The sequence below is a fragment of the Pseudophryne corroboree genome, chromosome 7 (assembly GCF_028390025.1).
Source record: "Pseudophryne corroboree isolate aPseCor3 chromosome 7, aPseCor3.hap2, whole genome shotgun sequence".
NCBI lineage: Eukaryota > Metazoa > Chordata > Amphibia > Anura > Myobatrachidae > Pseudophryne > Pseudophryne corroboree.
In genome coordinates, this window is record NC_086450.1 from 115,456,461 (window position 1) to 115,477,126 (window position 20,666).

Genomic DNA, 20,666 nt, shown 5'->3' on the forward strand with positions numbered 1-20,666 from the left:
TTTAGTAAATTTATAGGGTTAGTTATTTAAAGTTAATTCAGATTAATTGAGCCGTTATTTTGGGCCGCCACCATATGCCAGCTGGAGCGGCATATTAAATTAATTTCTTTATTACAGGTTTCCTAATGGATAGGGACAAATAAATAGCTAGCAATTTTCTGCCAAAATTCAAGTCTCAGTGTCGTTATTTCTGGTTCTAGGTTATGAATGCTTTACTTTCAAAGAAAGGGGTCCACCAAATATCACTAAGATGTTTAATAGATCATAAATTGGAAAAAAATATACACTATATGATTGTGGCTAAAAAGGAAGTTCTGGAAGTCACGGAAGCCACTCCTGTACCTCAGGAGAAAGCTTATTTCTATAAAGAAAAGAAATCTAAGGTCACTTTCCCTCCTTCCCACGAGCTTAATATACTCTTTGAAGGGATGTGGGTAAATCCCGAAAATAAATTTCGTATTCCCAAAAGAAATCAGATAGCTTATCCTTTCCCGGTGGAGGACAGGAAAAAATGGGAGTCACCCCCTGTGTTAAAATCCATTTATGTTGCCAATGGTACGCTGCTCAGGCCCACAATTGCTTGTGCGTGGGTGAGTCGCGCTATTGAAAAATGGTCAGAAAGCGTGTCATCAGAAATTGACACGATTCATAAAGATGTGATACTCCTTAAGTTAGGGAATATCAAAGACGCTGCCGCATACATGCTAGAAGCGATGACAGATATTGGACTCTTGAGTTTACAAGCCACTACCATGGCAGTATCGGCTCGGCTGGCGTTGTGGATTCGTCAGTGGAACGCAGATGCAGATTCCAAAAGAAATATGGAGGCTCTCCCATATGAAGATGAGGCCTTATTTGGCGATGGACTGGATGTGTTAGTCTCAGCGGCTACCGCAGGTAAGTCAACATTTTTGACCTCTACGCTGCACCAGCAAAATAGACATATCACCCGCACATGCAGTCCTTTCGGCCCAATAAATACAAAAAAGCGAGAGGTTCCCCCTTCTTTGCAGGTAGGGGAAGGGGAAAGGGAAAGAAGTCCACAGCAGCTTCAGGTTCCCAGGAGCAGAAGTCTACCCCTACTTCTGCCAAATCTTCAGCATGAGGCTGGGGCTCCTTTGTGGGAGGCCGCTCGGGTGGGGGCACGTCTCAAACTGTTCAGCCAAGGTTGGATTCTGTCTGACCTGGATCCCTGGGTGTTGCAAATAGTGTCCCAGGGATACAAGCTGGAGTTTCAAGACGTTTCCCCATGCCGATTTTTCAAATCGACCTTGCCAGCTTCTCTTCCAGAAAGGGCAGCAGTAACAGCGGCAATCCAAAAATTATGTCAGGATCAGGTCATAGTCCTGGTACTTTTGTCACAACAAGGGAAGGGGTTTTATTCAAGCCTTTTTTGTAGTTCCGAAGCCGGACGGCTCGGTCAGACCGATCCTAAACCTGAAAAATCTGAATCTCTACTTGAAACGATTCAAGTTCAAAATGGAATCACTGAGGGCAGTGATTTCCAGTCTGGAGGAGGGGGACTACATGGTGTCGGTAGACATAAATGATGCTTACCTGCATGTTCCCATTTATCCTCCTCACCAGGCTTATCTGAGATTCGCGGTTCAGGATTGCCATTACCAATTCCAGATGTTACCTTTCGGTCTCTCCACGGCGCCGAGGGTATTCACCAAGGTGATTGCCGAGATGATGGTTTTCCTGCGTCAAAAAGGAGTCAATATAATTCCTTATCTAGATGATCTCCTGATAAAGGCGAGATCCAGGGAGCAGTTGTTACAAAACATCACACTCTCCCTGTCAATACTCCAACAACACGGTTGGATCATAAATTATCCAAAGTCACAGTTGGAACCGACGACAAGATTGTCTTTTCTCAGGATGATTCTGGACACAGAAGTTCAGAGAGTATTTCTTCTGGGGGAAAAGGCTCTGGAAATACAGAAAATGGTAAAACAGATATTGAAATCATCAAGTGTGTCGATCCACCAGTGCATTCGCTTGTTGGGGAAGATGGTGGCGGCCTACGAGGCCATACAGGTTGGCAGGTTCCATGCCAGGGTATTCCACTGGGACCTGTTGGACAAGTCATCAGGATCCCACCTACACAGGCACCGGAAGATAATCCTGTCGTCAAAAGCCAGGATTTCGCTCCTGTGGTGGCTAAACAGTTCTCACCTACTAGAGAGACGCAGGTTCGGGATTCAGGACTGGTTCCTGGTAACCACGGATGCAAGTCTCCAAGGCTGGGGAGCTGTCACACAGGGAGAAAGCTTCCAGGGAAAATGGTCAAGTCAGGAAGCCTGCCTTCACATAAACATGCTGGAATTGAGAGCCATTTACAACGGCCTTCAACAAGCGGTACATCTTCTTCAAGATCATCCTGTGCAGATCCAGTCGGACAATGTAACAGCAGTCGCGTACATAAACAGGCAGGGCAGAACAAAAAGAAGAGTGGCAATGGCAGAGGTGACGAAGATCCTCCTCTGGGCAGAAAGACATGTAAAGGCTCTGTCGGCAATTTTCATTCCGGGAGTAGACAACTGGGAAGCAGACTTCCTCAGCAGACATGATCTCCATCCAGGAGAGTGGGGCCTACACCAAGGAGTCTTCACAGAGGTGACAAGTCTTTGGGGAGTTCCTCAAGTAGACATGATGGCATCTCATCTCAACAAGAAGCTTTAGAAATATTGTTCCAGGTCGAGAGACCCTCAAGCAATAGCAGTGGATGCGCTGGTGGCCCAGTGGGTGTTCCGGTCGGTGTATGTTTTCTCTCCACTTCCGCTGATCCCAAAAGTGCTCAGGATCATAAGAAGAACAAGAGTTCGAGCAATCTTCATTGCCCCAGACTGGCCAAGGAGGGCTTGGTACCCAGATCTTCAGGAGTTGCTCATAGAAGATCCTCGGCCTCTTCCTCTTTGCGAGGACCTGTTGCAGCAGGGGCCATGCGTGTATCAAGACTTACCGCGGCTATGTTTGACGGCATGGCTGCTGATTGCCGGATCCTAGCCCGAAAGGGTATTCCCAAGGAAGTCATCCCCACCCTTATTCAGGCCAGCAAAGGAGTAACATCGAAACATTACCACCGTATTTGGAGAAAATATGTGTCTTGGTGTGGATCCAAGAAGGCTCCTACGGAAGAGTTTCAGTTGGGACGTTTTCTCCATTTTCTGCAGGCTGGTGTGGAGGCGGGCCTACGATTGGGATCAATCAAGGTCCAGATTTCGGCCTTGTCAGTGTTCTTCCAAAAACAATTGGCCTCTCTTCCAGAGGTTAAGATCTTCGTGAAAGGGGTTCTGCACATCCAGCCTCCATTTGTGCCTCCAGTGGCACCATGGGACCTTAACGTGGTGTTGCAGTTCCTTCAATCAGATTGGTTTGAGCCTCTACAAGAGATAGAGTTCAAGTTTCTCACTTGGAAAGTGGTGATGCTTTTGGCATTGGCATCCGCATGGCGGGTGTCTGAATTGGGGGCCTTGTCTCACAAGAGCCCTTACCTGATCTTCCATGAAGATAGGGCAGAGTTGAGAACTCATCAGCATTTTCTTCCGAAGGTGGTTTCATCTTTCCACATAAAGCAACCTATTGTGGTGCCAGTAGTTACTGACACGTTTACTGAGTCAAAGTCTCTAGATGTGATTAGGGCTTTGAAGATTTATGTTGCTAGAACAGCTCGAATACGGAAAACAGAGTCTTTGTTTGTCCTGTATGCTCCCAACAAGATTGGGTGTCCTGCTTCCAAGCAGACTATTTCGCGTTGGATCAGAAGTACGATTCAGCACGCTCATACTACGGCTGGATTGCCGTTACAGACGTCGGTGAAGGCCTATTCCACTAGGAAGGTGGGCTCCTCCTGGGCGGCTGCCCGGGGGGGTCTCGGCATTGCAACTTTGCCGAGCAGCTACTTGGTCAGGGTCAAACACATTTGCTAAATTCTACAAGTTTGACACCTTGGCCGATGAAGACCTCAAGTTCGGTCAATCAGTGCTGCAGGGTCATCCGCACTCTCCCGCCCGTACTGGAGCTTTGGTATAGACCCCATGGTCTTGATGTCGTCCCCAGCATCCTCTAGGACGTATGAGATAATAGGATTTTAATACCTACCGGTAAATCCTTTTCTCCTAGTCCGTCGAGAGTGCGTACTTTACCTTCAGTTTAGTTATTAGAATTACACAAGTTGTGTTATCTTAGTTTTTAGCATGTTGCTGTAATTGGTTCATGCCTGTTGGCGTGGGTTATATTGAATGCCATGTGTGCGGCATGGTTGAGGGTGTGAGTTGGTAGATATCTCACCACTAGTTTAAGTAATTCTTTCCCTCGAAATGTCAGTCTCCCTGGGCACAGTTCCTACAACTGAGGTCTGGAGGAGGGGCATAGAGGGAGGAGCCAGTTTACACCCAATGAAAAGTCTTTAGAGTGCCCATGTCTCCTGCGGATCCCGTCTATACCCCATGGTCTTGATGTCGTCCCCAGCATCCTCTACGGACTAGGAGAAAAGGATTTACCGGTAGGTATCAAAATCCTATTTTTTGTTTCTTTACTGTACAACCTGCTAGTTAATTTAATCACTGTAAAGGCAGACCTTACTTTATATACTGGAAACCATTACTTCTCTACACAGATTTTAGACAAGCTAAGCATGATTATTAAGTCTGGTGAGACAACAGCATTTGTCGGACCCAGTGGAGCAGGGAAAAGCACAACTATCCAACTGATTCAGCGCTTTTATGATCCTGCTGAAGGCATGGTGAGCTTTTAAGATAGTGGCATACGGCTATAATATTTACACACTTTGTTAATTTTTTCATTGAGAACAAGTATAGATAGATGATAGATAGATAGATAGATAGATAGATAGATAGATAGATAGATAGATAGATAGATAGATAGATAGATAGATAGAAGAAATGTCATATTGTATTAAAAAAATATGAAAACATTGGTGCAATGATATGTGGGATTCTACAACAACGGCACTTGGGGGCTCAGTGAAAAAAAGTGTTTATTGATGTTTTGACTATAATTTGAATATAACGTTTCTCGGTTTTCATTTAGTAGCTGATTATAAATAAAAGATGATTGCCCAAAGGTAATAGCTTTGTGGGGGTACTAGTGAGCTTTTGGCAAGACTGCTGCTAGATTTAATATAGCAATTAGTTTTAGGCAAAACCAACAAAGTGGCTATTTTAACAAAATTGCTCCACTGCCGTAAATTGCAGGCTACTGCACTTGGGATCTGATTTATATTTGTAATTAAAGCAAGAAAGCAAGTAACTGGGCAAAACCATGCTGCACTGCAGGTGGGGCAGATGTAACATGTGCAGAGAGATATAGATTTGGGTGGGATGTGTCCAAACAGAAATCTAAATTGCAATGAAAAAATAAAGCTGTCTAACATTTGTGGGCTACATGCAAAATCAGCCAGTATTTGCCTTGCACAGAAAAAAAATATAAATGTATTTGCTACCCTTGCATGGCAACATGTTCTATAACAGATACAAAGTTATATGCCTTTTTGCTTTACTTAATAACATGAATCACGCCATTGGGCCGATAGCTGAACTTGAGTGACATTTATGGAGATTCATTATTTTTTTTGCATTAAAACATAAGTATGATGCTCATAACACAATCAGAATTTCACACAATGCACTAAAATCTTAATAGACAGTGATAGTTAGTCAATATAGGCTGCAATCCTAATGTCTGTCATTTTGCCATTTCAAGGACAAACATAGTTTTAGTAGAACTTGGAGTTCCTCACATGCGCCACAACAATATCTTTATACATGTTGACATAACACTTCAATACCCTGGATGGATATGTTCCTTGGAGATGTTTTCTGAAGATGGAGGATTTGAGAGGATTTCTTCTTTATATATATTTCTTATATTTGTCTAATATTATAAAGGTGTTATTGTTGTATATACTGTAGGCATATTATACATCCCCGAGTAAGAGGATTGATACAATTTTTGGATTTGCTAGTCTAAACATTAAGTAAGCAATTCATTATATTATATAAATTTTTTATTTTGAAATTTGAGGAAGTTTATATGAAAAATATATTGTTTTTGATATAAGATTACTGATGAGACACCTATGTTTTCCTTTTGTTTTAAGACACCCCTGAGGAAGTTGATAATTTGACGAAACATGTTGGGTGATTAATGCAATAGTGAAAAGTAGTCAGACTTGGTATATATGAGCTCGCACATCCAGTTTAATATCTGGCCCACCTTAATCACTTACTAGCATTTGCTATGTAAGATCTTTTTAAAACTTGTAGTAATAAAAGCAATTTAATATTGGCTAGATGCGTCATCGCTTAGAGAGTGATAAAATGGAGAAAGAAAAAGTGCCAGCCAATCAGCTCATAACTGCCATGTCACAGGCTGTGTTTAAAAAATGGCAGTTAGGAGCTGATTGGCTGGTACTTTTTTCCCTCCATTTTATCACTTTCCATGCGATGATGCATCTGGTCTATATATAGAAATTGATTCTGTCTTTTGGGTGAACTCTGGTGTGAGGGTCTCATTTTAGAAATATAAAGAAGAAATCCTCTCAAATTCTCCATCTTCAGAAAACGCAAATATAATACTGTTTTACAGTAAAAGTCTTAATATAAAATAAAGAAAATAATACACAAAACAATGATGAGAGAAATCACCTACAGTCCAAAACTGTACAACTCCATCATTGTGTTTTGATTACTTCTTTAAAATAACTGCTATTATACTGTAGGTAGATGTTTCTGTGACCTATATCTCATGTGATTGTCCCGAGGCAATGTGCTGAAAGCTACTTTTATATAGTCGTCTTTTACTTGTGTCGATAAATTTGTAAAGTTTTTCGGGTGTTTTGCCATAGATTGCAAATGTCTCTTCTCAGCGTGGTCTTTTTGTCCTCATTCTGATCACGGCAGGTCACTCTGGATGGACATGACGTACGCTCATTGAATATTCAATGGTTGCGTTCTCTGATTGGTATTGTGGAGCAAGAGCCAGTCCTATTTGCAACAACAATCGCTGAAAATATCCGCTTTGGTAAGGAAAGTGCTACAATGGAAGAGATTATTACAGCAGCAAAAGAAGCCAATGCCTACAACTTCATCATGGACTTACCACAGGTAGTTTTTGAAGAACCCATCCTTGCATAGTAATAGGTAAAAATGTAAACTATCATGTAAAAAAGTTCTCTATACTGCCTCATAATAATGTCCTTTTGCACAATGGGATTGTCCTGCTGAAATCGGTACAGTTGGGAGGTACAGTATACATATACACATTATCCTGTTAAAATTTTTTTATTTAGGCTACGTTATTCATTCTAAAACAATCTTTTATGCACATGATAGTTAAAAAATGTGAATGATAAAAAAAAAATTGTAATTGTATTAAGAAATCATATCAGGCCAGCATATACTGTGAGTGGTGGAGGGGAAGGAACTGCTTGATTGTTGAAATGATGCAGTTCTTTATGGCTAAGGGTGAATTGAATAACCAGAAACACAGGATGGATTATGGCAGACTGGAAAAGAGGGATGAGAACTGTTTAGATGTAACTCAGTCTTGCCAGCATGCTATCTCTGACCACATTTTGTAAAATCACACTCTCCAAACACTTGCTCTCAATACATGCTGGGTCAAAGAGGACAGTAACTCTCCATACATGCTGGGATCACAGAGGACAGTAACTCTCAATACATGCTGGGTCACAGAGGACAGTAACTCTCCATACATGCTGGGTCACAGAGGACAGTAACTCTCAATACATGCTGGGATCACAGAGGACAGTAACTCTCAATACATGCTGGGTCACAGAGGACAGTAACTCTCCATACATGCTGGGTCACAGAGGACAGTAACTCTCCATACATGCTGGGTCACAGAGGGCAGTTACTCTCAATACATGCTGGGTCACAGAGGACATAAACTCTCAATACATTCTGGGTCACAGAGAACAGTAACTCTCAATACATGCTGGGTCACAGAGGACAGTAACTCTCCATACATGCTGGGTCACAGAGGGCAGTTACTCTCAATACATGCTGGGTCACAGAGGACAGTAACTCTCCATACATGCTGGGTCACAGAGGACAGTAACTCTCAATACATGCTGGGTCACAGAGGACAGTTGCTCTCAATACATGCTGGGTCACAGAGGACAGTAACTCTCAATACATGCTGGGTCACAGAGGACAGAAACTCTCAATACATGCTGGGTCACAGAGGGCAGTAACTCTCCATACATGCTGGGTCACAGAGGACAGTAACTCTCAATACATGCTGGGTCACAGAGGACAGTAACTCTCCATACATGCTGGGTCACAGAGGACAGAAACTCTCAATACATGCTGGGTCACAGAGGACAGTAACTCTCCATACATGCTGGGTCACAGAGGACAGTAACTCTCCATACATGCTGGGTCACAGAGGACAGTAACTCTCAATACATGCTGGGTCACAGAGGACAGTAACTCTCCATACATGCTGGGTCACAGAGGACAGTAACTCTCCATACATGCTGGGTCACAGAGGACAGTAACTCTCCATACATGCTGGGTCACAGAGAACAGTAACTCTCAATACATGCTGGGTCACAGAGAACAGTAACTCTCAATACATGCTGGGTCACAGAGGACAGTAACTCTCCATACATGCTGGGTCACAGAGGACAGTACCTCTCAATACATGCTGGGTCACAGAGGACAGTAACTCTCAATACATGCTGGGTCACAGAGAACAGTAACTCTCCATACATGCTGGGTCACAGAGGACAGTAACTCTCAATACATGCTGGGTCACAGAGGACAGTAACTCTCCATACATGCTGGGTCACAGAGGACAGAAACTCTCCATACATGCTGGGTCACAGAGGACAGTAACTCTCAATACATGCTGGGTCACAGAGGACAGTAACTCTCCATACATGCTGGGTCACAGAGGACAGTAACTCTCAATACATGCTGGGTCACAGAGGACAGTAACTCTCCATACATGCTGGGTCACAGAGGACAGAAACTCTCCATACATGCTGGGTCACAGAGGACAGTAACTCTCAATACATGCTGGGTCACAGAGGACAGTAACTCTCAATACATGCTGGGTCACAGAGGACAGTTGCTCTCAATACGTGCTGGGTCACAGAGGACAGTAACTCTCCATACATGCTGGGTCACAGAGGACAGTAACTCTCCATACATGCTGGGTCACAGAGGACAGTTGCTCTCAATACATGCTGGGTCACAGAGGACAGTAACTCTCCATACATGCTGGGTCACAGAGGACAGTAACTCTCAATACATGCTGGGTCACAGAGGACAGTAACTCTCAATACATGCTGGGTCACAGAGGACAGTAACTCTCCATACATGCTGGGTCACAGAGGACAGAAACTCTCCATACATGCTGGGTCACAGAGGACAGTAACTCTCAATACATGCTGGGTCACAGAGGACAGTAACTCTCAATACATGCTGGGTCACAGAGGACAGTTGCTCTCAATACGTGCTGGGTCACAGAGGACAGTAACTCTCCATACATGCTGGGTCACAGAGGACAGTAACTCTCCATACATGCTGGGTCACAGAGGACAGTTGCTCTCAATACATGCTGGGTCACAGAGGACAGTTGCTCTCTATACATGCTGGGTCACAGAGGACAGTAACTCTCAATACATGCTGGGTCACAGAGGACAGAAACTCTCCATACATGCTGGGTCACAGAGGACAGTAACTCTCCATACATGCTGGGTCACAGAGGACAGTAACTCTCAATACATGCTGGGTCACAGAGGACAGTAACTCTCCATACATGCTGGGTCACAGAGGACAGAAACTCTCCATACATGCTGGGTCACAGAGGACAGTAACTCTCAATACATGCTGGGTCACAGAGGACAGTAACTCTCAATACATGCTGGGTCACAGAGGACAGTTGCTCTCAATACGTGCTGGGTCACAGAGGACAGTAACTCTCCATACATGCTGGGTCACAGAGGACAGTAACTCTCCATACATGCTGGGTCACAGAGGACAGTTGCTCTCAATACATGCTGGGTCACAGAGGACAGTTGCTCTCTATACATGCTGGGTCACAGAGGACAGTAACTCTCAATACATGCTGGGTCACAGAGGACAGAAACTCTCCATACATGCTGGGTCACAGAGGACAGTAACTCTCAATACATGCTGGGTCACAAAGGACAGTAACTCTCAATACATGCTGGGTCACAGAGGACAGTAACTCTCCATACATGCTGGGTCACAGAGGACAGTAACTCTCCATACATGCTGGGTCACAGAGGACAGAAACTCTCAATACATGCTGGGTCACAGAGGACAGTAACTCTCAGTACATGCTGGGTCACAGAGGACAGAAACTCTCAATACATGCTGGGTCACAGAGGACAGAAACTCTCAATACATGCTGGGTCACAGAGGACAGTAACTCTCCATACATGCTGGGTCACAGAGGACAGTAACTCTCCATACATGCTGGGATCACAGAGGACAGTAACTCTCCATACATGCTGGGTCACAGAGGACAGAAACTCTCCATACATGCTGGGTCACAGAGGACAGTAACTCTCAATACATGCTGGGTCACAGAGGACAGTAACTCTCAATACATGCTGGGTCACAGAGGACAGTAACTCTCAATACATGCTGGGTCACAGAGGACAGAAACTCTCCATACATGCTGGGTCACAGAGGACAGTAACTCTCAATACATGCTGGGTCACAGAGGACAGTAACTCTCAATACATGCTGGGTCACAGAGGACAGTAACTCTCAATACATGCTGGGTCACAGAGGACAGAAACTCTCAATACATGCTGGGTCACAGAGGACAGTAACTCTCAATACATGCTGGGTCACAGAGGACAGAAACTCTCAATACATGCTGGGTCACAGAGGACAGAAACTCTCAATACATGCTGGGTCACAGAGGACAGTAACTCTCAATACATGCTGGGTCACAGAGGACAGAAACTCTCAATACATGCTGGGTCACAGAGGACAGTAACTCTCAATACATGCTGGGTCACAGAGAACAGTAACTCTCAATACATGCTGGGTCACAGAGGACAGTAACTCTCAATACATGCTGGGTCACAGAGGACAGTAACTCTCCATACATGCTGGGTCACAGAGGACAGTAACTCTCCATACATGCTGGGTCACAGAGGGCAGTTACTCTCAATACATGCTGGGTCACAGAGGACATAAACTCTCAATACATTCTGGGTCACAGAGAACAGTAACTCTCAATACATGCTGGGTCACAGAGGACAGTAACTCTCCATACATGCTGGGTCACAGAGGGCAGTTACTCTCAATACATGCTGGGTCACAGAGGACAGTAACTCTCCATACATGCTGGGTCACAGAGGACAGTAACTCTCAATACATGCTGGGTCACAGAGGACAGTTGCTCTCAATACATGCTGGGTCACAGAGGACAGTAACTCTCAATACATGCTGGGTCACAGAGGACAGAAACTCTCAATACATGCTGGGTCACAGAGGGCAGTAACTCTCCATACATGCTGGGTCACAGAGGACAGTAACTCTCAATACATGCTGGGTCACAGAGGACAGTAACTCTCCATACATGCTGGGTCACAGAGGACAGAAACTCTCAATACATGCTGGGTCACAGAGGACAGTAACTCTCCATACATGCTGGGTCACAGAGGACAGTAACTCTCCATACATGCTGGGTCACAGAGGACAGTAACTCTCAATACATGCTGGGTCACAGAGGACAGTAACTCTCCATACATGCTGGGTCACAGAGGACAGTAACTCTCCATACATGCTGGGTCACAGAGGACAGTAACTCTCCATACATGCTGGGTCACAGAGAACAGTAACTCTCAATACATGCTGGGTCACAGAGTGTTGAAATATGGACAACAGACTATGGTTTTGTTTACATGCATGTAGTTACCGTACAGGGGCAGCAGATGGCGCTGTATAGTTACAGAGATGTAGTGTTTGTCTGTTGCATATGTTATGTACTTGTTTGTTTTACCTCACATGTGGTCATTCTAGAAGAGTCTCTGAGGGAGAAGGAGATAAGCTGATGATACTGAAACCTGTTGTATTGATCCTGCTATTTCAGTACTATATAAACAAGATATACATCTCAAGTCTCGTTCTGTCTGTATACAAGGTAACTCCTGAGGTAATACTTTATCTAAGGCTCCCCACTGCACACCTATGGTATCGATCCATCGCACTATACCAACAGGTTATGGGCCCAGACTGGAGTCTATACAAGATAAAGTTTTCAGGAGTGCATCCCAAGCAGCATCCAGATCACGAGTCGCACTGCAAGTCCCAGCAGGCGCAGACAGCAGACTGTGTAACGCACAAGAAACAACCCAGGAGAACCTTGGAAAGAAAACTGTGAGTAAAACAAGTTTAATACCACAGAAGAATAGAGAGATCTATACAAGGAAGGGTTATGGCAAATTACACAGATCTCAGACTAGCTGCAAGCAAGCTTTCTAATGAGAACTATCAAACATGGAAGTTTAAAGTAGAAATGCTATTAACCAGAGATGATTTATGGGATGTTATAAATGCAGACAGACCTGAAGGAGAGGATCAGCAGTGGATTAAGAAGGACAGACAGGCAAGAGCCACTATAAGTTTACTAGTGGAAGATGAACAGCTTATACACATAAGACAAGAGAGTACAGCTAAAGGCATGTGGTGTGCTTTGCAGAGAGTGCATGAAGGAGCAAGTTTGAACAGCAAACTATTCCTATTAAGAAAATTATATCAAATGAGATTTAATAAAGGCAAGACAATGCAAGAACACATCAGTGCACTACTAGAGATAACCATACAGCTCAGGTCAATGGGAGAAGAAATCAAAAGCAACCACATAGCAGCCATCCTCCTTTGCAGTTTACCAGATACATACAGTGCACTAATAAACGCACTAGAAATGAGACCTGAAGCAGAAATCACACCAGACTTTGTGAAGAACAGGCTCATAGAGGAGTATCAACGCAGAAAGGAGCTTACAGAGTGCAATACTGAAAGTGACACAGAGAAAGCACTTAAAATGGCGGACACTAAGCCACACACCAGGGAAACAAGAGCATGTTTCAGATGCAAGAAAGTGGGTCACCTGAAAAAAGATTGCACCATATGGAAGACAGAGCAGCACAAACCACCAGAAAGATTACACAAACAAAGAGCCAAAGCCACACTTACAGATACAGGAGCACACAAGTGGAATGGAACATTTAAAGCGACAGTAAACCAATTATCAGAAAAGTGGTATGTAGACTCAGGAGCGACTAGTCATATGACAAATAACAAGGACTTCTTTACTGAACTTGATTTGAACCATAAAGAAACAATCTACCTAGCAGATGGAACAAATATCATTGCAGAAGGGAAAGGGAATGGTCAATTCCTATGCTCCAAGGGTAATGGCAGCTATACAGAAATACCCGTAACAGATGTGCTATATGTTCCCAAGCTTGAGGGAGCACTGCTATCAGTAAAGAATCTAGTAGAAAAAGGACTTACTGTAAAGTTTCAGAATAATAAGTGTTTTATCCAAAACGGAAGAGAAACACTAGCTACAGCCAGAATAAAAGAACATTTATACTGTCTGGATATCGCAGCACAGCAGGCAAAGCTGAGTACACAGAAACACGCTGACTGTATTCACAAGTGGCATAGAAGATTAGGACACAGACACCCAGATTGCATAAAGGAAATGCAGAAGAGAGACCTAGCCAGGGATCTCAAAGTGTCAGACTGTTCAGAAATGATGAAGTGTCAATGCTGCATAAAAGCGAAAGCGACAAGGACAACAATTCCTAAGAAAAGTGAAAACAGAGCTTCCAGACCACTAGACCTGGTACATAGTGATGTATGCGGACCTATGAAAACGCGAACCGTAGGAGACAAAAGGTATATACTGACATTCATTGACGACTACTCCAGGTTCACAGTCACTTATCTAATAAAAAGTAAAGATGAAGTCTTTGAAAAGCTGCAAGACTATGTGAACATGACCAGAAACAGGTTCAAGAGGAATATGCTAACTCTTCGCAGCGACAATGGAGGCGAGTTCACAGGACAGAAAATAGAACGGTACTTAAGAGGACTCGGTATTGAGCATCAGAAGACAGTACCATATACACCAGAGCAAAATGGCGTATCTGAGAGGAAAAACAGATCACTAACAGAAATGATAAGGTGCATGCTTACAGATTCAGGACTACCTGATAAATATTGGGGTGAAGCAGCAGCAACAGCCACCTATCTCCAAAACAGACTACTTTCCAAAGCAGTAAGGAAGACACCATATGAGCTGTGGCACGGTAAGAAACCCAGCTTAAAGCACATTAGAGTTTTTGGATGCAGAGCCTTCGTTTACATTCCTGCTGAAAAACGAAGCAAGTTGCAGAACCGAGCAGAAGAGGGAGTTCTAGTCGGCTATAGTGAACATTCAAAAGGCTACAGAATCTTAAATCCAAGAACTGGAAAAGTAGTTATAAGCAACAGTGTGACATTCATAGAAGAAACACGAGATGATGTCATAACTCCAGTAGACTCTACTGAAGAAGAAGAAAGCACCAAATCCAAAGAAACAGATGATGTAGAGATCACTCAAGAAGTTGAAGTACAACACAAGACAAATACCAGCGACACTCATGAGAGTGCATCCGAGGGGGTGAGACGCTCTTCAAGAGAAAACAAGGGAAAAGCACCTACACGTTTATCTTACAAAGCAAAAGCCATTAACATACAAGAACCTGCATCATGGGAAGAAATTGCAAATTTTTCTGAAAGAGAAGCACAGAAATGGCTAGGAGCCGCAAAAGAAGAAATGGAATCAATGGAAGACAATCAGACATGGACATTGACCAGACTACCATTAGACAAAAAGGCCATAGGATGTAAATGGACTTTTAAGGTCAAGTATGATTCTGAAGGAAAAATAGAAAGATACAAGGCAAGACTGGTTGCTAAAGGATATTCACAGAAATTTGGAGAAGATTATGATGAAACGTTTGCTCCAGTTGTGAAGCACACTACCATTAGAACCTTACTCCTAACAGCAGCCATAAAGGGTATGCAAGTGAAACATTTCGATGTAAAGACGGCTTTCCTACATGGTGAACTAAAGGAAGATATATACATGGAACAACCACCAGGCTTCGTGAATTCTCAGAACCCAGATCACGTATGTAAACTGAACAAGAGTATATATGGTCTTAAACAAGCAGCAAGAGCATGGAATACAAAGATAAATGGAGTTCTGACAGAAAAGGGATTCATCAGAAGCAAAGCAGACCCATGTCTCTATACAAAGTTGATAGAGGAAAGATGGTTCTATGTATTAATTTACGTGGACGATTTGCTAGTTTGTTTCGAACAAGAAGGGGACGAAGTTGAATTGTTACAAGAACTAAACCGTCAGTTTGAAACAAAAGACCTCGGCCACATAACGCATTACTTGGGAATGCAAATCTCAAGAGAAGGTGATGGAACATTCACACTAAGTCAGAAATACAAAATTCAGGAAACCATTGAGGAATTTGGTATGCAAGATGCAAAGACAGCAAGCACTCCTATGGAGACAAGTTATGAAAAGGAACCAAATGATCAGAGCAACCTGTTAGAGGATAACCATCTATACAGAAAAGCCATAGGAAAATTGCTATACATTGCAACCGTCACCAGACCAGATATCTCCACAGCAGTTGGGATTTTAAGCAGAAAAGTCTCTAAACCAACAAAGATGGATTGGAATGCAGTTAAGAGGGTAATTCGTTACTTAAAGGGAACGATTAACAAGAAGCTTAAGCTCTCAGCAAACACAAGTCACAAGTTAACAGGATACGTTGACGCAGATTGGGCTGGAGACACAAGCGACAGAAAATCCACAAGTGGATATCTATTCTCTATTGGAGAAGGATTAATCAGCTGGACAAGCAAGAAGCAGTCTACCGTAGCACTATCTTCTACAGAAGCTGAATATATTGCAGCAGCTCACGCCAGTCAAGAAGTGGTATGGTTAATGCAACTACTATCAGACCTAGGAATGCCTCAAGAAGAACCTATCAAGATATATGAGGATAATCAAGGATGCATTGCACTAGCGCAAACAGAAAGAGTGAACCCAAGAACCAAGCACATTGATGTCAAGCATCACTTCCTGAGGGATCTACAGGAACAAGGTCTTATAGAGTTGAACTATTGCCCAACAGAAGATATGACAGCTGATATCATGACTAAGCCTCTTACCAGAGAGAGACATTGGAGACTTACGTCAAAGATGGGTCTAACTGAAGAAACCCAGTCTGTTGAGAAGGGGTGTTGAAATATGGACAACAGACTATGGTTTTGTTTACATGCATGTAGTTACCGTACAGGGGCAGCAGATGGCGCTGTATAGTTACAGAGATGTAGTGTTTGTCTGTTGCATATGTTATGTACTTGTTTGTTTTACCTCACATGTGGTCATTCTAGAAGAGTCTCTGAGGGAGAAGGAGATAAGCTGATGATACTGAAACCTGTTGTATTGATCCTGCTATTTCAGTACTATATAAACAAGATATACATCTCAAGTCTCGTTCTGTCTGTATACAAGGTAACTCCTGAGGTAATACTTTATCTAAGGCTCCCCACTGCACACCTATGGTATCGATCCATCGCACTATACCAACACAGAGAACAGTAACTCTCAATACATGCTGGGTCACAGAGGACAGTAACTCTCCATACATGCTGGGTCACAGAGGACAGTAACTCTCAATACATGCTGGGTCACAGAGGACAGTAACTCTCAATACATGCTGGGTCACAGAGAACAGTAACTCTCCATACATGCTGGGTCACAGAGGACAGTAACTCTCAATACATGCTGGGTCACAGAGGACAGTAACTCTCCATACATGCTGGGTCACAGAGGACAGAAACTCTCCATACATGCTGGGTCACAGAGGACAGTAACTCTCAATACATGCTGGGTCACAGAGGACAGTAACTCTCCATACATGCTGGGTCACAGAGGACAGTAACTCTCAATACATGCTGGGTCACAGAGGACAGTAACTCTCCATACATGCTGGGTCACAGAGGACAGAAACTCTCCATACATGCTGGGTCACAGAGGACAGTAACTCTCAATACATGCTGGGTCACAGAGGACAGTAACTCTCAATACATGCTGGGTCACAGAGGACAGTTGCTCTCAATACGTGCTGGGTCACAGAGGACAGTAACTCTCCATACGTGCTGGGTCACAGAGGACAGTAACTCTCCATACATGCTGGGTCACAGAGGACAGTTGCTCTCAATACATGCTGGGTCACAGAGGACAGAAACTCTCAATACATGCTGGGTCACAGAGGACAGTAACTCTCAATACATGCTGGGTCACAGAGGACAGAAACTCTCAATACATGCTGGGTCACAGAGGACAGTAACTCTCAATACATGCTGGGTCACAGAGAACAGTAACTCTCAATACATGCTGGGTCACAGAGGACAGTAACTCTCAATACATGCTGGGTCACAGAGGACAGAAACTCTCCAGACATGCTGGGTCACAGAGGACAGTAACTCTCAATACATGCTGGGTCACAGAGAACAGTAACTCTCAATACATGCTGGGTCACAGAGGACAGTAACTCTCAATACATTCTGGGTCACAGAGAACAGTAACTCTCAATACATGCTGGGTCACAGAGGACAGTAACTCTCAATACATGCTGGGTCACAGAGAACAGTAACTCTCAATACATGCTGGGTCACAGAGGACAGAAACTCTCAATACATGCTGGGTCACAGAGGACAGAAACTCTCAATACATGCTGGGTCACAGAGGACAGTAACTCTCCATACATGCTGGGTCACAGAGGACAGTAACTCTCAATACATGCTGGATCACAGAGGACAGTAACTCTCAATACATGCTGGGTCACAGAGGACAGTAACTCTCAATACATGCTGGGTCACAGAGGACAGTAACTCTCCATACATGCTGGGTCACAGAGGACAGTAACTCTCCATACATGCTGGGTCACAGAGGGCAGTTACTATTAGTGATGTGCACCGGACATTTTTCGGGTTTTGTGTTATGGTTTTGGATTCGGTTCCGCGGCCGTGTTTTGGATTCGGACGCGTTTTGGCAAAACCTCCCTGAAAATTTTTTGTCGGATTCGGGTGTGTTTTGTATTCGGGTGTTTTTTTACAAAAAAAACTCAAAAACAGCTTAAATCATAGAATTTGGGGGTCATTTTGATCCCATAGTATTATTAACCTCAATAACCATAATTTACACTAATTTTCAGTCTATTCTGAACACATCACACCTCACAATATTATTTTTAGTTCTAAAATTTGCACCGAGGTCGCTGGATGACTAAGCTAAGCGACCCAAGTGGCCGACACAAACACCTGGCCCATCTAGGAGTGGCACTGCAGTGTCAGACAGGATGGCAGATTTAAAAAATAGTCCCCAAACAGCACATGATGCAAAGAAAAAAAGAGGCGCACCAAGGTCGCTGTGTGACTAAGCTAAGCGACACAAGCGGCCGACATAAACACCTGGCCCATCTAGGAGTGGCACTGCAGTTTTCTAGCGAGAGGATGAGTGCTTCCATCCTCATGTGAAGCTGAACCAATAGCCATGAACATAGGCCAGGGCCTCAGCCGTTCCTTGCCACTCCGTGTCGTAAATGGCATATTGGCAAGTTTACGCTTCTCATCAGACGCTTTCAATTTAGATTTTTGGGTCATTTTACTGAACTTTTGTTTTTTGGATTTTACATGCTCTCTAATATGACATTGGGCATTGGCCTTGGCAGACGACGTTGATGGCATTTCATCGTCTCGGCCATGACTAGTGGCAGCAGTTTCAGCACGAAGTGGATCTTGATCTTTCCCTATTTTAACCTCCACATTTTTGTTCTCCATTTTTTAATGTGTGGAATTATATGCCAGTATCAATAGCAATGGCCTACTACTATATATACTGCGCACAACTGAAATGCACCACAGGTATGGATGGATAGTATACTTGACGACACAGAGGTAGGTACAGCAGTGGCCTACTGTACCGTAATGCTATATATTATATACTGGTGGTCAGCAAACTGTGCAAAACTGAAATGCACCACAGGTATGGATGGATAGTATACTTGACGACACAGAGGTAGGTACAGCAGTGGCCTACTGTACCGTAATGCTATATATTATATACTGGTGGTCAGCAAACTGTGCAAAACTGAAATGCACCACAGGTATGGATGGATAGTATACTTGACGACACAGAGGTAGGTACATCAGTGGCCTACTGTACCGTAATGCTATATATTATATACTGGTGGTCCGTAAACTGTGCAAAACTGAAATGCACCACAGGTATAGATGGATAGTATACTTGACGACACAGAGGCAGGTACAGCAGTGGCCTACTGTACCGTAATGCTATATATTATTATATACTGGTGGTCAGCAAACTGTGCAAAACTGAAATGCACCACAGGTATGGATGGATAGTATACTTGACGACACAGAGGTAGGTACAGCAGTGGCCTTCTGTACCGTACTCCTATATATTATATACTGGTGGTCAGCAAAATGATGCACTGTACTCCTACTATATACTACAATGCAGCACAGATATGGAGTGTTTTTCAGGCAGACAAGTTAACGTATACTGGTGGTCACTGGTCAGCAAAACTCTGCACTGTACTCCTCCTATATAATATTATACTGGTGGTCCCCAGTCCCCACCATAAAGCAGTGTGAGCACAGATATATGCAGCACACTGAGCACAGATATGGAGTGTTTTTCAGGCAGACAACGTATACTGGTGGTCACTGTCAGCAAAACTCTGCACTGTACTCCTCCTATATAATACAGCTGCTCCCCAGTCCCCACAATTAAGCAGTGTGAGCACAGATATATGCAGCACACTGAGCACAGATATGGAGTGTTTTTCAGGCAGACAACGTATACTGGTGGTCACTGTCAGCAAAACTCTGCACTGTACTCCTCCTATATAATACAGCTGCTCCCCAGTCCGCACAATTAAGCAGTGTGAGCACAGATATATGCAGCACAATGAGCACAGATATGGAGTGTTTTTCAGGCAGACAACGTATACTGGTGGTCACTGATCAGCAAAACTCTGCACTGTACTCCTCCTATATAATACTGCTGGTCCCCAGTCCCCACAATAAAGCAGTGTGAGCACAGATATATGCAGCACACTGAGCACAGATATGGAGTGTTTTTCAGGCAGACAACGTATACTGGTGGTCACTGATCAGCAAAACTCTGCACTGTACTCCTCCTATATTAATAATACAGCTGCTCCCCAGTCCCCACAATTAAGAAGATATAAGCAAGCACAAATATTTGCATCAACAATGAATAAACGGAGAGGACGCCAGCCACGTCCTCTCCCTAACATTTCCAATGCACGAGTGAAAATGGCGGTGACGCGCGGCTGCTTATAAAGAATCCGAATCTCGCGAGAATCCGACAGCGGGATGATGACGTTCGGGCTCGCTCGGGTTAACCGAGCCATATGGGAGAATCCGAGTATGCCTCGGACACGTGTAAAATGGGTGAAGTTCGGGGGGGTTCGGTTTCCGAGGAACCGA

The 20,666-nt window shown here is 43.8% G+C and overlaps 2 protein-coding genes across 2 annotated transcripts in view; one reads left to right on the forward strand and one right to left on the reverse strand.

Annotated features, from left to right (window-relative positions):
• The window catches only part of LOC134944743 (bile salt export pump-like), a 177,023-nt gene that overhangs the window by 88,910 nt on the left and 67,447 nt on the right, over positions 1-20,666 (forward strand). Inside the window, exons 14-15 of the mRNA XM_063933575.1 lie at positions 4,622-4,747; positions 6,927-7,130. Of these exons, the coding sequence (XP_063789645.1) occupies positions 4,622-4,747; positions 6,927-7,130 (330 nt within the window). The remainder of the gene's footprint in view (positions 1-4,621; positions 4,748-6,926; positions 7,131-20,666) is intronic.
• LOC134944745 (uncharacterized protein DDB_G0284459-like) overlaps positions 1-20,666 on the reverse strand; it is a 164,770-nt gene that overhangs the window by 85,875 nt on the left and 58,229 nt on the right. The gene's annotated exons all lie outside the window — the stretch shown is intronic.